Source organism: Drosophila erecta, unplaced genomic scaffold, assembly GCF_003286155.1.
Source record: "Drosophila erecta strain 14021-0224.00,06,07 unplaced genomic scaffold, DereRS2 tig00000279-arrow-arrow-pilon, whole genome shotgun sequence".
Classification (NCBI taxonomy): domain Eukaryota; kingdom Metazoa; phylum Arthropoda; class Insecta; order Diptera; family Drosophilidae; genus Drosophila; species Drosophila erecta.
In genome coordinates, this window is record NW_020825216.1 from 979,078 (window position 1) to 995,524 (window position 16,447).

General features: G+C 43.8%; 1 protein-coding gene across 2 annotated transcripts in view; it reads left to right on the forward strand.

The window, feature by feature from the left end:
- Nucleotides 1-15,022, forward strand: part of LOC6551424 — a 75,045-nt gene extending 60,023 nt beyond the window's left edge. For both annotated transcript variants that reach the window (XM_026982991.1, XM_026982990.1), the window contains 5 exons: nucleotides 3,358-3,549; nucleotides 7,232-7,305; nucleotides 12,832-13,044; nucleotides 13,683-13,772; nucleotides 13,821-15,022. In XM_026982991.1, the coding sequence (XP_026838792.1) occupies nucleotides 3,358-3,549; nucleotides 7,232-7,305; nucleotides 12,832-13,044; nucleotides 13,683-13,772; nucleotides 13,821-14,768 (1,517 nt within the window). In that variant the 3' untranslated portion in view covers nucleotides 14,769-15,022. The remainder of the gene's footprint in view (nucleotides 1-3,357; nucleotides 3,550-7,231; nucleotides 7,306-12,831; nucleotides 13,045-13,682; nucleotides 13,773-13,820) is intronic.
- Nucleotides 15,023-16,447: the final 1,425 nt, after the last annotated feature.

Sequence of the window (16,447 nt, forward strand, 5' to 3'; positions counted from 1 at the left end):
AAAACAGTAGGAGTGTTTGATTTACAAATTGATTTGCTTAAATGCATCTTAAAAATGAAATACATTATATTTCTTACAACAAATCATATTTCTCAATATTTTAATCTGAGTCAGAAGCGATTTTAATATATACGAGTTCTTTATTAATTGACAACTATTATTTTGGGCACAGCTGTTTGCGAGTGGGTGGGGTGCAGCATGCAAATATATTTGCACTTGACTGGCGGCTGCTGCTGCTGCCCCTGTTGCAGCGGAAACGGAAACATGACACCTGCGCAGCCACACACACACACACTTACACACTCATAGGGGAAACGGATTGGAGAAGAGGGGAAAGGGCTAAGCGAGCGAGTGCAGACAACGTTGGGCAAACAAGCGCAAACCGAGTCGAGATAAACAGGAACTTATTATGCGAACTCATGCAAGATGAGGTGAGTGGGTGAGTGGGCGGTGGGCGGCAAATATGTGGGCGTGGCACGGCCTGGTGGCACTGCAATTGCAGTTGTGTTCGGTTGTTTTGTGCTCTATCTGAAATTACACGGACAACAATGGCAATCCATGCACCAACTGCCCGCAAATGCCCTGCCACTGTCATCCTCTTGTTTATTGTTATGTTTGCCAATTGCCAGGCCACAGTTGCCACGCGGCAGCATCCCAGCAACCCAGCAACCCAGCAGCCCAGACACCCACACCAAATGAGGCATGTGTTTTCACACCTTGACCCCAGCAGGTGGCATCGAAATAAAAACCAAAACAAAAACCACAAAGCGATTAAGGGCAAAGCTGGAAGAGACTAGTACCCAGTAGTTCGAAATATGAGTAATTCACGGTTCACTTTTAGCTTTAAATATGTTGCAGGAATATTCCTACTCAGCGTATAAGCATAAGCACTCATGAGAATAATCGCAAGTTAAATAATGTCAAGCGGCCTAGCATGCACTGCTTACCCTGTACGGCAAGCAGTTGGCGGAAAAAAGTGTTGCCTGCATTTGGGCGCTGTTTGCGATTTATTTTGTTAGAAATTCGTTTGTTTTTCGCCCAACAGCTGTCGCATCATCAACGCAAACCGTTTTGTTTGTCGCACAAATAATTTAGACATTCACGTGAGAATTCAGCGCCAGCAGCTGATAATAAAGAGAGACCCAAATAAAAAATGTAGCCAAGGAACAGGGGAAAGCGAGAAAAATTGAAGTAAAACTTTTTGCTATATTAAAGCCAAACAAAACGCCAGATGCCAGCTGCCAGCTGCCAGCTGCACATGAATATATATTAGACTTAATGCATTTCGTCAACAATTTGCTCACAATGTGAGAGAGATGCAAACGATGCCAGAGACATAAAACGCAGAACCCCAATAGAATGCGAATGCAAATCCACTCTACTGTAACGACAGAAAAGATGGCAATGCAAATGGGAACGAGAAATAAAAAGGAAGCCATAAACAGACAAAGTGAGTGTCAGTTGGAAAACCACAAGGAATGTCCAAGGAAACCCCAAAGAAAACCCGATTGAAGTAAATTAGTTAAACTAAGAGGAATTTTATGCTGCTGGGCTCTGGCGAAAGCCCTCAAAAATATAAAATATGCATATTCCAATATTTTTTCATTTGTCATAAGCTACTTTGTTTGCCTTCAGATTTTTCGCTTTTGATTAAATTCCTTCCCAGTGGGCGGCGGCTGTGGAAAGTGAAACGAAATATACATATAAGCGCCCGACTTTGACTCTCCCATTTTGGCCAAAATGAAAATGCATTTGCACACATGTATGTGGCGTAAGCCAGCAAGCAAATTAAAAACTAACGCCAAAGGGAACGACAACTGCAGGCCGTCGTCTGCAGACCAAAACCCAACCTCCACCCCCCAATGCATTTTTTACCCTTAGCTTTCCCTTTCCACTTTCCCTCCTTTTGTTTCTAGGTGGAAGCCTGCTTTTCGGGCGCTTAGCAGGGCCAACAATTCAACGCCCTTGCGTAGAGAAAATGTACAGCCTCCCCCACCCCACCCTTCTTGCTCCCTGAACCTTCCGCTCCCTTCGCTTTTCCCCCCCGTTTTCCCCGCTGCTTGGCCTCATGCATTTTTAAGCAGCCATTTGTCAAGCGCGTGAGCTCAACTCACCAAATTTTCTCTGTGTGTGCAACTAACTGCATGAACACTAAAAAAAAGATTTTATCTGAACTTTTAGCTTGAAAAATGGATATGTATAAACTTGCCAATATATTTGCCATGAATTTAAGCAAGAATTCATTAAAATTGGGCCAAATATGCATTTTACTTGCTTCCTATTAACTGACAACTGGCTTCACAATTTCTCTGATTTACAAAACTGTATAGAAAGTAAGCCCCAAAATGTTTGAAGTGCAGTTAGAAGTAGTCGCTGTGGGCGTGTGTGAGGTTAAAACTTTTAATTAACTAAAATTGAGGCGCCTCAGCCACAAAGAACATTTTTTTTTTTGCCGCTCACCATTGAAAAGGAAACACGCCGACGCCGACGCCGACGCCAAAGTCAAAGTCAGACCGAGGCACAACAAAAACTGAAGCGGCTTTTACCTTTTTGGGAGGAAACCACCCAACCGCCACTGATAACCCCCCTTTGACACCTGCCACGCCGCCCATGAAGGCAGCTCGGCGAAAAACTTTCGACAGCCAAAGTACAAGATACTTAAGGCAACTGGCAAGTCAATTCAAACACTTCGAGCGACTCAACAGATCAAAATCGCGTGTGTCGCTTTTTTTTTTTTTTTGGGCAAAGGAGGTGCTGTAGAAAGGACTTTCGAGGGGTTTTCTAGGGGGCTTCTTACGGGGACTTGTGGCAGTAGCAAGCTGGGACTAGGACATGCCCCAAAGGCAACGAACGTATTCATGCTGCGGATTTGTCGTACATCAGACAACTGCTCCAGAAAATTTAAAAGAATTTGTATTCTCAGAGTTCTGGCTTTGGACAGCTAAAGAAAAATAACCAAAAAACAACAATTGCAGGCCTTTTGAGGTTTGTTTCCGAAGCAAAAGGACGACAATTTTCTAGGAAAGCTCTCAAATGGGACTTTGTTGAATTAATATAAAATATTTTGCTGCACTGAACCATTCGAACCAATGTACATATATTCCTTTAAGGCATATTTAAGATACTTTAAAAGTTGTACAGCGTCATTGCCTCGTGACTTTCAGTTTGTAAGCTCGTGAAAAATGCTGAGAATCATTGTCAACAAAAAAGTGCGCAAGATTCTGGCCAACAACTTTTTAATGAAATTGATTTGATACCTTCCCTGTTAAATTTCCCGGAAACGTTATTTCTTTTGCTATACACCAACATAAGCTTTGCAACCCGTTTAATGTGTGCACCGTCCACTTGAATTTGCAGATTCGGAACTGGAGGAGTTCGAAACGCCGGCCAGGTACAGGCCCGACTCGCTAAGTGCGCTGAGCCGCGCCACACGCTTCACGGAAGACGAGATCAAACGAATTTACCGGGGATTTAAGGCTGAGTGCCCGACGGGCGTCGTCAAGGAGGACACCTTCAAAGTGATCTACTCGCAGTTCTTTCCACAGGGAGGTTCGTGCGGTACAGTATACTTTGTTTCGTTAACCCTTCTGACTTGAACTAGTGATTACTAACGCCTGCCTTACTGTATTGTTGCTCCTACATATCTGCATTAGCGCCATTTAAATTGCGATAGCGATTAGCCGATAGCACTTATCGGTCTCACACGCTAGCCAAACAGTACAGTCACCACCAAAACATTGTGTAGTTCGACTTGCAACCTCCCGATCTCGATAACGATATCGGTATCGATATCGATAGCGATATAGATGTGTGTGTTCCAGTTCTGTGCCTTAGTACATATAATCTAGAATTTAATGTTGACTTTGCAAACTAGCTCTTTGTTGTGTTTGTGTGAATATGTTTTACGTATTTTCTATATTTTATGTTTCTACAATTTGTTTCATATCTGTTGCTTGCCACCTAACATTCACTTTTCAAGTAACAACTTAAGCCCATCCCAAAACTGCCATTCGCTTCTAACACTTAACACCAATTGATTTTGGGCTAAACGGGGCGAAAGCGGAAACGGAAAATAAGAGCGGAATTCGAATGTAAATGGAAATGAAAATGAGAGTTACGATTAGCAAAGGACCACAAAACAAATGGCAATTGACTGGAGATTTCCCACCAACCCAAGCACTTAGCCCCCAGCCTTCGTGACCAGGAAAGTGAACCCAAGGCAAAAGGCATTGATAAAACTGTATGACCCATGGGCGGGGCCACCAAAGAGTTGCGGATGATCATCGGGGAAAGCCAGTTCAGCACGATGATGATGAAAGGGAAGAGGATGGGCTGGCAGACTGGTTGGGCAGTGGAGGACTGGGAGGATTGGGAACCCGAGGATGATGCTAATGACGACGCTCGGCTATATTCAGACTGGCCAAAAGGCGACTCTTTGTTTGGCCGGCCCAAGCTGGCCCTTGGCTTCTGAAAATATGAAATGCAGAAAGCAAATTAGCAAAAAGCATAAAAAGCAAAATCATGTTTCACAAGTCGCGGTCGCAGAGGGGGCGTGCCAGCCAAGCCACCCACTTGACCTCGTTTGAACAACAAGTGAAATTTTGTTCTGCATTTTGTACTTTTATTTTATTTTTTTTCATTTTGGTTTTGCCGTGCTTTTTGCCTGTGCACAATTTACATTTACATTTGCAAAAGCTGAAACTGAAGATGAGACCGAGAATGAAAGGGGAATGGATTCTCTCAGTGGCCGGTAACTAACTGAATTCCTGATAGATTACTGCGGGCAAGGGTCTGCTGCGGGCTGGGAATTCGGCTTGGGATAAGGGTTTGTTGCCAGAAAAAATGGCAAAAAAAGTATGTCAAAGAAATGAAATGTAAAGAAAGCTGTGGGAAAGGGCTGAGTTTGTAGCTAATTTTCTTAAAAGCCAAATTAGGCTTTTTTGACTTCTTTCCATTAGATTAACGTGACAAATCTTCGCATTAGTTTAAATGTGACAAATTGCTGGGACTTACTTTAAGCGGAACAGTTTCCGCAAACGGCTGATTAAATATATTAAATTACGAAAGGGTGTCTGTTGCGCAGACCTATCAGCTAAGCAAGTTGAGAAATTCCCATTAATTTCCATTGATTCGCACAAACTAAAGAATTCCTTTGCACCTCGCCATTCGGCCAGACATGGGCCATAAATTTCGTTAAGGCCGCTTGAATCCAGTTCGGGAAAAGTTATTGCTACACATGTTGCGACACTGAATTATTATAATAAACCTATTTTGACTGGCTACAATGGTGGCCAAGGCCAACATTGACAGACGGAAGCGGAAACAAGAAATTCGCAGTAAACATGGGGCTTATGTATTTGCTCCCAATCCCGAGCACGCCTCTTATTCTTCATCATGTCGGCCGTTATCTGATGAAAAATAAATAATGAAATCATTTTTTATTTTGATAAGCTGCTTTGCCACACACACACACACACACACATACCGACCCACCCACCCACACACACGCACGAGACGGAAAGAAAAAATCATCATCAAAGTTGGTGATTTATCACTTGGGCTGTTTTCCTCGCTTTTTTATCTTTCGCTTTGTTTTTCGCGCGGCTTCCTTTGCAAATTTCTGCGCAAATTTTATAACAATTTTTACATGGCACATTTGCAGTCATTTTTGATTTGGCACAGCACACAAAAAACCCAAGGAACAGATGCCATTGAGCTGTGACCTTGTGGGCGTGGCTCCCTGCGTCATGCGTCATAAAAGCACATTAAGCATCAAATAGCGACAATAAATTTGGACAAATAAATTTATACAGCCGCGCGGTACGTGAATACAGTGCGACTCACGGCTTTAAGGCGCTGCCAAGCTTAAAGTTGAAGTCCATACTTGCTTGGGTGGAGATCTTGATTTCAATATGTTCCTTTATGGGCATCTGTAGTACATGTCAAATATGTAAATTTTTAAATTTCGTAATCATAATAAATCAAAGATAGCATTTGATTCAATAAAAAGCTCATGGACTAAGAACTTAGTGCACTAAGCAAGCTGCCAAGCTAGTAAGCTTCCTACCAAATTGAGTTATCGACTGCAAACAGTAAGTGCAACAAAATTCGTCAATGGCCTGAACTTTGGCTTTATGACTTCTTGTTGCCCCGAATGTCATTTGATGGGGCTTTATGAAGTGACGTCTTGCCAAAAAGGTGTAAACGTTGTGAGCGTATAAAGACATAAGAAAAAAACTTTGGCATGAAGCCGTAAACATAAACGCGAATCGTAAAAAAGTAGCTGAGCAAGTGAGAGCAAGCGCAATAATCAAAATGTTATGTGATGGCCAGATAAAGAAATCTTTCTGACAGCGAAAAAGGCGGCGGGGACACTAAGTGCGCTAAGTGCTTTTGGTGAAAGCCGGAAAGCGCGATAGCAAGGCTGGAAATTCTAGCCGAAGGGGAAAACTCCCCTAAACTGGCAATGCCCTCATAAGTAGGCAACACTTTTTCAAAATCAGCTTCAAGCAGTGTGCGCAAGCAGTTCTTATCAGCAGACACAGGAGACACTCGCATAATTAGCTGCAAACTGTTTTCCATCCCCTTTTGACCCCCTCCCCGCCATTCGGTGGAAAGTTTCGGCTACCCGGAGTCCCAAAAAATGTTGAATTTTGCACTGATAAAGAGCAAAGACAAAAAGCACACATACTAACAAATAATAACAGCAACTGGAACGAAAACATGGAAAAACTTTTGCGGTTGACAAAACTGAAAGGAAAAGCTAAAGTTTACCCAGTGAAGACGACCCACATAGAAGTTGCGAAGCAAGAAGGGGCTGTCATATCTTTCTACCATCTAACTATCGAACCGCTATCGCTTCCTTGCACTGGAAAAAAACAGTGCAGAATTCATTATGCTACTGCATAAGAGGACTCCGATTTATTGTCCTGCAAGATTGGAAAATATACGATTTTCACAAATTTATCATTCTATGTTTTCAATTATTCAGCTTTATTATTTCTTTCTGTGGTATTATATTTGTTCACCTATATGTGTGTGTATGTGTTTGTATGTCTAGCGTTCATTTGATAATGTTACCAAAACTTTAACCGCTTCAGTTGAGACCTAATTGGTCGCCTTTTGCCAGCATTTGGCAGCCAACCCGCGGAATGTTCTTATTTAACGCCCCTCTTTTCTTGTTTTCATTCAACCAACCACGTCGACAATGCGCCACAACCAACATAAACAGCCAATCCAACCTTATACGCGCACTATGTATTTAATACACTGGATCAGGATCACAGCGGCATTGTCAGCTTCGAGGTAAGTTGATACACTTCCTGTAATACTATTAATATCTATAAACAGAGAGAAGAAAACTCGCCAAAATGCTATAGATACATGCCTTAATTAGCCGCTTAACAGCAGTGAAATATCTTAAAGTTGAGGTACACATTTGGTATGTGCCAGGCTGAATTTAAAAATTCTGTGAAATATTTCCATATTGATTAACGAAACTTAGCCTTGGCCCTAATGATATCCACAAATTCTATGTGAAAAGTGCCATGTAGCCACCCAGCTTTTCACATCTGTGGAATTTTCGCAGGCCCTCTCCCTTCGTGCGACATCAAAGTGTGGCCTGCGGCCAGGGACAAGCTTGAGAAATGCAATGGGAAGCAATGAGCAGCTCATTTCCGTGTGCGCTGTGTGTGTGTGCGTGCGTGTGCGTGTGCGTGCGTGTGTGTGTTTGGGATCCTGACCAGGTCTCCTCATCGCAATCTCAATCTCGCTTTCAATGAAGAGCAACTAATGGAGTTCGGTCCTTGGGCAAAATTGCGATTTAGATTGGACCATCGGGAGGAAATTGAGAAATTGTCTTAGAAATCAACTTTTGTGCAACAATTTGTGGCGCCCACTTCTTTCTGTCGCTGCCATATGCAATTAAGGGAAGCACCATACTAGGGAGCTGACATACTCGTCTACCCAAATGGCTGGCCAGTCGTGAGTGCTTACGCTGCGAGGAAATATAGGATATCAGAATTCTAGAAAATATAACAACATCAATGATGCCAATTTGAGCAGAGCAGCTATGGTTGTTGCTGCAGTTAATTGTAATTAGTTTTAAGATGATTACCCTTGCGAAAAGGTAACACTTTTTTCTCCCAGCGCATCTGCACACAGTTTCCGTCAGATAATAAAGCAGTGGTCAGATTTATGGCCAACTACATAATTGAGCGGCGAGGAGTGTGGCCATAGTTGTGATTGAATCGCATGCCTGCCGCTCGTCGCCGGCTATCGTTATCGATAATTAATCTTGCCAATTGAATGGCCAGGCAAATGCGTAGCACTCCACTCGCCTCGAATCGACTCGAGTACACAGACTCTAGCAATTCAATTTAATTTACTCGGTGCGCCTCTTCTTAATGTCCGCACGATGATGCGGCGCAAAGTGAAATTGTTGAGGTCACCCGGTGGGTGGGAGTTGTGCGTGTGGGTGGTGGGCGGTGGGTGGTGGCCGGTGGGTGAAAGGTGGTTCCACACGAAGGCGAAGGGAACAGAAGCTGACTCTGCCGACTTAAGTACAATGAAATTACTTTAGACATTTTAAGTATAAAATATGGCTGACAGCCGAGTCGAGTTGAGTACAGTTTGCTTTGGCTGGGTTTGAGTCGGGTGCACAGCGCGAAAAAATAAGCAACACTTAAACTAATTTGTTGGGCAAGAAGAACTCTCTTTTATTCCCTGGCATTTATTAAGAAAGCGCTTCTTCGGTGGCATTTAATTTATATGATATACATACATCTTACTCTTATATTCTTTCGTTTTTCAATGCTGTGAGCACTACTATGTCGCACCACACTTTCCTGCCGATTTTTCGCAGTGCAGCTTAGCAGCAAAAGTTGTGTGGCATCGTGAGTTTCTAAATGAAGCTGATTTGGCTCAGAGGGGCGGTAAAATGGGGGGCTATGAAAAGGGGATGGCGCCAAATGACGCTGCAAATCGCCCCCAAGACCAAGAACAACACCAGCAACAGCAACAACAAGAAGGACGAGCCGAGGTCAATGGGGCAACTGCTTCTTCTCGGCCTGGTAAGCGCCTTTAGTTACGGTTTATTAGTGACAGCGAGCAGGGACAAAGAGTCGGGGGAACAAAGAGTATCGCCAGATAGATGTTTAAGCGCTCTATTAACTGGCTCAGCATAAAAGTTGTAATACGCAAAGTACACACTCAGACGCCAGACGCCCCGCATTAAAATACCCCGCCCCCCGCAACAACCCATCCATCTTAAAGGACATTAAAGTTTTTGGGTCCCGAAAAGTGTTTGGTCATTGGGGAAGGCCAAGTGAATTGCGTCGAGGAGCAAGTGTATTTGGTGGGAGCAAAGGCGGATTTTGTTAAATTTCAGCATGCTTTAGTAATAATTTAGCTCCTTAAATGCTCCTTTGCACTGCAGCATGCGGCATCATTTTTGATGTGATAGTAGCATTCTTTGAGAATTATGCAAAATTATTGTTCATCAAAAACGGGAAAAGCTGCAAGCGGTCATGGAATATGGAAAATGCATATTCACACATTTCCGCCCGCTTTGGCTGGAGGGGAAAAGTGTCAAGATACCGAAAAGTATAATGCTCGAAGTTCGGAAATCAAAGTGGAATGTCTCGAAATTGAAATAAAAATGCTGGTGGCCAGGGGGGAAAATCTATAGTTTGCAGCGCACTCGCGTGTTTCTCTGCTGTCGACTGTCGACTGTCATTGTCAACGTTTCTATTGCAGCGAGTGGAATGCAAAACAAGAGCTGGCAACGAAAAAAAGCAGGGGTAGAAAAATGAGGAAAAACCGAATAAATTTTCGCGAATTGAGAGGAGGAGCCACCGCCGCTGCCCCGCGGCGCATGCAAATTGCGAATGATTTTGTCTATTTTTTGGCATGCTTCTTGTATTTTGCGCTTTTTTCACAGACTGGCGACTGCCCCTGCATGTCCGAGCATGAACTCCACTTCCGGTTGTCAGAGGAGCAAGCAGTTGGGGGCACAGGAAGCTCACAGACACATGAACGCACACACACCAACGCACACATACACTCTGCCACTGAAACGATGAATTATGGCGATTTTAACGCCAACTTTGTCAGGCACTGTGACTTAATGGGCAGGGGTTCGGGAACGTCGTAGGGGAAAACAATGAAAAACATGGGCAAAGTCGGAAAAATACGAGTAGGCGAGCGCAAGACACTCCGACAGAAGACAAAAGACAGAAGACAGAACACAGAAGTGCAGGAGAGGAAATACCGGGGAAGGCAGCTAAACAGAAACGCAAAACCCAAGTCAAACAATGGGACATCCTGGCAAAAAAGGATAAACTCCAGAGCGAGGGAGAGAGGAGATCGTGACACGGATAAAAAGAGCCTGGGGCTTTCAACTAAATGAAATATATTGGCATAGATGGCCAGCTTGCATCTGCAACTAATAATTTATTACATATTATTAGCATATTTCATACTTGAAAGCAATGCTAAAATGTTTATGACAAAAACGCCATATTTAATGGCATGGGGCAATCAAACAGCTCAGTCCACTGCGCACAGTAGTCCATAAATACTTTATTGGATAATTTGCAAGCCTTGCTCGCATTTATGAACAGTAGAGCGCAATTTAGAAATCAATATTGCATTGCAGTCAGCGTTACATCCTCGAGTGTCTGGCTGGAAATAATCGCAATCACGTCAGCCGTCCATCTCTATTTTGCCGCTTTCCCGCTTTCCCACTTTTCCGCTTTCCCACATTCCCGGCTTTCCCCCCCACCGACAGCTTATCTTTTGCTGGCTCTTGCCTTTTTGCCTGCTCGCCATTTTCGTTGTTGAATAATGACCTCAAAATTGTAATGACTACGAGGCACGTACTCGATATAAAGCATGTACACAGAAGCGCCCTTAACCCATGCTGCCCCCACGCCCTTAACCCCCTAGGAGCCCCTTTCACATCCCACTCGCACAACAGTAATTCCGTAGTTTTGTGTGTGACGCTCTGACTAAGTAGTCTTCCGCTTTTCAATTAAGTTCCACATATTGTTGCAAGGTGTTTTATGCGCGATTTGCATGACAGTCGCGTTTATTAAACTGCCAACCGAGTGGAGGCAGAAGTAAATGGCTTCGGCTAGGGAGAAAAGCAAAAAGCACAAGACAGGATAACAGGATAACAGCAAACCTGTCAGGGCCATATTGAAATTGTGAAATTGTGAAATTGTGAAATTGTGGGCAGGGCCAATATGCCAGGGGTAAAACGGCAAAAGAGTGTGCGACCTGTTTACGCTGGCAGAAAAGATAAATTGCTCAAGTGTGCGAGATAAAAGCAATCGAGTGGCGGTGGCCAGCAGGGGGAAATAAATATAAAAGACATACAGACGCACAAACGAGCATGCATGCATACATAGAGATGCCAGCCAGCTGCACTGCATGGCAACTGCGTAGAAAGGATTCGAAAAGGACGCCTTTGGCAAGCAGTGGAGTACAGCAAGCAGGTTAACATGACACTTGAGTTTGTTTTGATCACTTAAACAAACCCTGTGAAATAAACGACTGAAATATAAAACTGGTGCCGACCTGCTGGTCAATTCTCACAAGCCATTCGAATTGCGCAAATGAAATGGGAAACTGTTGATAGCCTCGAACAAATTGAGGCCTTCATTCGATGAAAAGCAAGTTAAGTAATAATAAAGACGAAATTCTCTTGGATTATTTCAAAATACTTCTGCATAACTAAATACACGGCATTAAACATGCATTCACATCAATATTGTCGTGAAATTTGAGCGGAATTTCTCTCAAACTGAGAAATTATTTGTCCGTTTTGTGCGACCATCGTGGCCATTTGGCATTTGGATGAGCATTTGAATGAGCATAACAAGGAGAAGCTCAAAGTCACCCGATTGCCCTGTTAGCAATCCACTCCCTGGACCAATTCACTCCCATTATGCAGTGCAAAGCATCGGGCAGCAAGGAAAAACTATCATAAATCCGCTTAATCACTCGGCCAGAGTGCAAACTTCACTTCGAATTTTCAATTTTCAGCTTGTTTTGCCAGCTTGCCACTTGGCAATTTGTCCACGTCGAATAGTGAAAGTTTCTTGCTTCGTTTCCGTTGAATTTCGTGCAATTTTTTGTGCCATTCTATTCCAGCTTGATAAATTAGTCGGACGGTGCAATTGCCCAAATGGCCAGAGAACAAGACACAAATGATGCTCCTATCCGAATTCCTATTCCTGCTCCTTTTTTCCACTTATTTCCTGTTTCCCTTTCCCCCTTATTTCTGGGCTCTCCCATTCGGTATGCAAAAGCAAGATTCACTTCGCCGTCAGCTGTGGCATTCCCAAAATGCCTCAACACCTCCTGGGGCACAGAAAAGGGGGCCGGGGATCGTAAAAACTTTGCCCATTCTCCTGCAAGTTCTTATCTAGGTACATTTGTCATGCAAAGCATAGAAATAAATGTCCACTTCAGCAGCGGCAGCAACAGCAGCCGAAAACAAGAAAAAGCGGGGCGTACAGTCGAGGGAAACTAAGAAGAACTTTTTAGTTAGTAATTACATGAGATTGGAGCACGAAGTGCTAGAAATAATAATACAGAAAAAGCTGGATAAAATATAGGTTGCAATGATAGTAGATGCTCATGGAATATTTTGTGAACGCATGGAACTGGAGTGCTGGACGCAGGTGTACTACGCTGCGGTTTACGAGCAATTTCTTAAAACATATTTTCAATTTCTTTTATACCTGTAATTTCGCCGCACACCAACAGCAGCAGCAGCAGCATCGCAGCCGTATTTATGCCAACTTATTTCTCTTCCTGTCACAGGACTTTGTTCAAGGACTTTCGATACTGTCGCGCGGCTCCGTGGAGGAGAAGCTGCGCTGGACCTTCTCGCTGTACGACATCAATGGCGACGGCTTCATTACGAGGGAGGAAATGACTGACATTGTAACTGCCATATACGAGCTGATGGGCCGCCTGCCGGACGAGTGTCCCGAGGAGGAGAAGATCAAGGGCAAGGTGGAGCAGATCTTCCAGGTGAGTCGGCGGCGCCGAAGCTCGAAAAGAAAATCCCCGAATTCCAAATACCGGGGCAATTCGCGGCCATTATTTATGCTAATTACGCGCGTACAATTTGAATTTGACTCGCGAACATGAAACTTATTTACTTTGCATTATGCAAATTCAAATTGTCTATTTCAATTTGCCGGCCAGCAAACTCAGGCGGGCAAAGTGGATGGTTAGGGTAGCCTGGCATCATCTGCAGGACATCGTCCTGTTTGGCTTGCCAGTCACGCGTTGTCATTAGCGGTCGTTGGCATTCCGAATAAATTGAGCGCATCAAATGCGAGCGGCGAAAGCTCTTGAACAACGGCATGCCAGAGTGAAATTGATGATAGATGGCCGGGATCATTCATGGCGCATTCCTAAAACTCCTCCTGTCCGACGCTCTAAATCAAAATTCCATAGCACTCGTTTTGGGGCCGGAAGCGGAAGCAGTGCGTCAAAGCAGTGCCGCTGGCAAGCAGTGGGCACTCAGCGGTCTGTGCACACTGTTGCTTCCTTTAAAATGCCACAAAAATATGATACAAAAGTAAATGCTATAAAAAACTATTGATATTTGAATATTTTTATTTAAAATGTATTTGCTCAGTACATGCACTTCTTATCCCCAGAAAATGGACACCAATCGCGATGGCGTGGTCACGCTGGAGGAGTTCCTGGAGGCCTGTCGCAATGACGACGCCATCTCCCGGTCGATGTCCGTGTTCGACACAGCGTTCTGACCATATCCGACGGACAAGGGCGACGAGTACACGGTGCCCCGGCGGCGGCGACATCAGCAGTCGGCACAGCAGCAGCATCTGCAGCATCAGAAGCATCAGCAGGAGCCAGAGAAACGTAAGTCCAACCACAAGACGAAGAACAAGCAACAGCAAAAACAGCAGCAACCACATAGCACTAGACATCAAAACTGTTGTCACATAATCGACATGGATGGCGATAGCACCACCAGCACCACCACCGCCTCGGCGGCCACTGGAACAACACTCAATTGCAATGTCCTATATGATTACGGAGCGGAGCAGGAGGATGACGAGCAGCAGGACGAGGCTGACGAGGATGACGAGGACTCCGAGGCGGAGTACAAGTCCTTTGTCTGCCGCCACTGCCAAAGGCCGCAGTCGGTGGTGCAGCAGCCCAGATCCGGGCGGCGATCGCAGTCTCAGTCCAAGTCGCGCAAGCGCAGCAAGAGCAGGAAGCGCCACCAGAGCAAACAGGGTCACAGTCAGGGCCAGCAGGGTCACCATGGTCACCATGGTCAGCAGCTGACCCGGTGGCCGGACATCAATGTGGCCAACGAGCAGGCCATTCGCTTCCGCTGTCCGCAGGTGGGGCCGCAGGTGGGTCGCGACCTCCACACACCCCAGCCCATGCACTTCCATCACCCCCAGTCACAGAGCCAGAAGGCCAAGAGCAAGTCCCGCCCGCGGAAGCACCGGGCATGCCCAGCTGCTCCGCTATCGAAAGCAGCGGCAGCAGCAGCAGCATCTGCACCACCTGCGCCACCAGCAGAACCGCCACAGATACCGCCCTCCGAACTGCACCCCCTTCCGCCACTCAATGTGATTGTGGGCGGGGCCGAGGTCGAGGTCGAGGTCGATCCGCAGCAGCCACAGCCGCCCACCACCCCCGACTCGCCGTCGCTGGTCACCGTGAGCACCTGGTACACGGTGGCCAAGCAGGGTGTCTCCTGCTAATCGCGGTGAGCAGTGAGTATCCTTGCCAGCACCACCCAACCCCCAACCAACCAGCCACATTGCACCCCAGTCAAAAACCCCTTAAAGGATGGCATTAATATCTCTAGATGCTTAAAATCATTTTCAAACTGATGGCCAACGTCTGGGAGTATGCCAGAATGCAAGCAATTCAATTTTGCGCCCAAAAGGAGAATTCAAATCATTTTAAGCCCCTAGAGATCTGCGTGGCATCCCCCAGTGAAATGCGTTCCCGATTCGGTGTTTGAATATATGTATACAATATATATATTTTGTGCTTAAATAATTATATATGTATGTGTGTTTCAGGGTGGATCTCTGAAAAATCTAAATTGGTAATAGCTAAAGTTATAACACAAATTTATTATTATTAACAATAATATATTTATTGTCTTTAGTAATTAAACTCTAATTTATCTTTGGTTTATAAATGGCATTTTAGTTTTTTACTGTTTGTTTACCTGCCTACCATAAAAGAAAACTTTGTAAAAAAAGCTACAAAATTGTAAATACATTATCATAGATATGGAGTCCGACATACATTTCAAAATATAATTGGATACTAAAGCTGAGATCCGCCCGACTGTGCATTATGTTTCCGATTTATCCTATAATTTGTACTATAATTAGCCAAATGAAGTTTACAAGAATTTTGAAACGTTCTCTGTGTGTATCGATTGATGTTGCAAACTGTGAAATGTGTTATAGTCTTAAATACGTATAAAAATTTCTAGAAAATATAAGTGAAAATGAACCAAAAACGAAAATATATATACTTTATGTTTCCTTGAGTTATATTATCTGTGGCCAGAAAAGTCTTCTTAGAAATGTTGTTAGATGTCCTAGAGTTAAATAAATTGCCGTTAGCTGTGATGGAAAACAAAGTATATTAAACCACAAAAAAACCTTAATATTAATTGTAAAAAAATTCATGATTCTATCGAAACGTGTGGGAGAAAATTGCTCAAACGAAAATGCTTGATATATATAAAGCTTAATGTGTGTGGGTGTGAGTTTGAATGTGTATGCGTGTGCAGCGGGAAAGCTAGAGAGAAAACTTTTTTTATCAGAATAACTTTCAACATTTTAAATGCCTCACTTGATGGTTTTTTCTTGAAACTGTTCCGACTAAAAGCTAAAATGAAATGCTGTAATTTCGTTAATTAAATTCTGTAAAATACGCAGAAATCGTATTAAATAAACTATATATATGCAGATTAATGAACAGACCAATTTAAGCCCACCAATTGGATTTAACAAAAACGCTGTTGTCATTCAAATGCAAATTGAATATTGAATTGGTCTTTGCCGAAAAGTGAGTCAAATAACCAAATTGTTTTAATTGAAAGCAGCTTTCTACTTTATTGGATAAATGTAAAAGGCTGCCAGTTGAATTCCATTCGATTTGCATTATTTCACATAGAAATTCGTTTTCTTCAAACTGTTGTGCAGTTTGCTGAGCGTTAACTTTTTTGCTAAATGTTATTGCTTGTCATGCTTTTGTTGTTGTTTTCATTATGCCACATTGGACACACCAAGGAGACACGCACACACCAGCACACCAACACACCAACACAGCAACACATCAACACACCGATACCCGCACACTTGCAAGGCAAAATCAACAAGGATGCAAACGCATGGGAATTGAAATTCGTGTA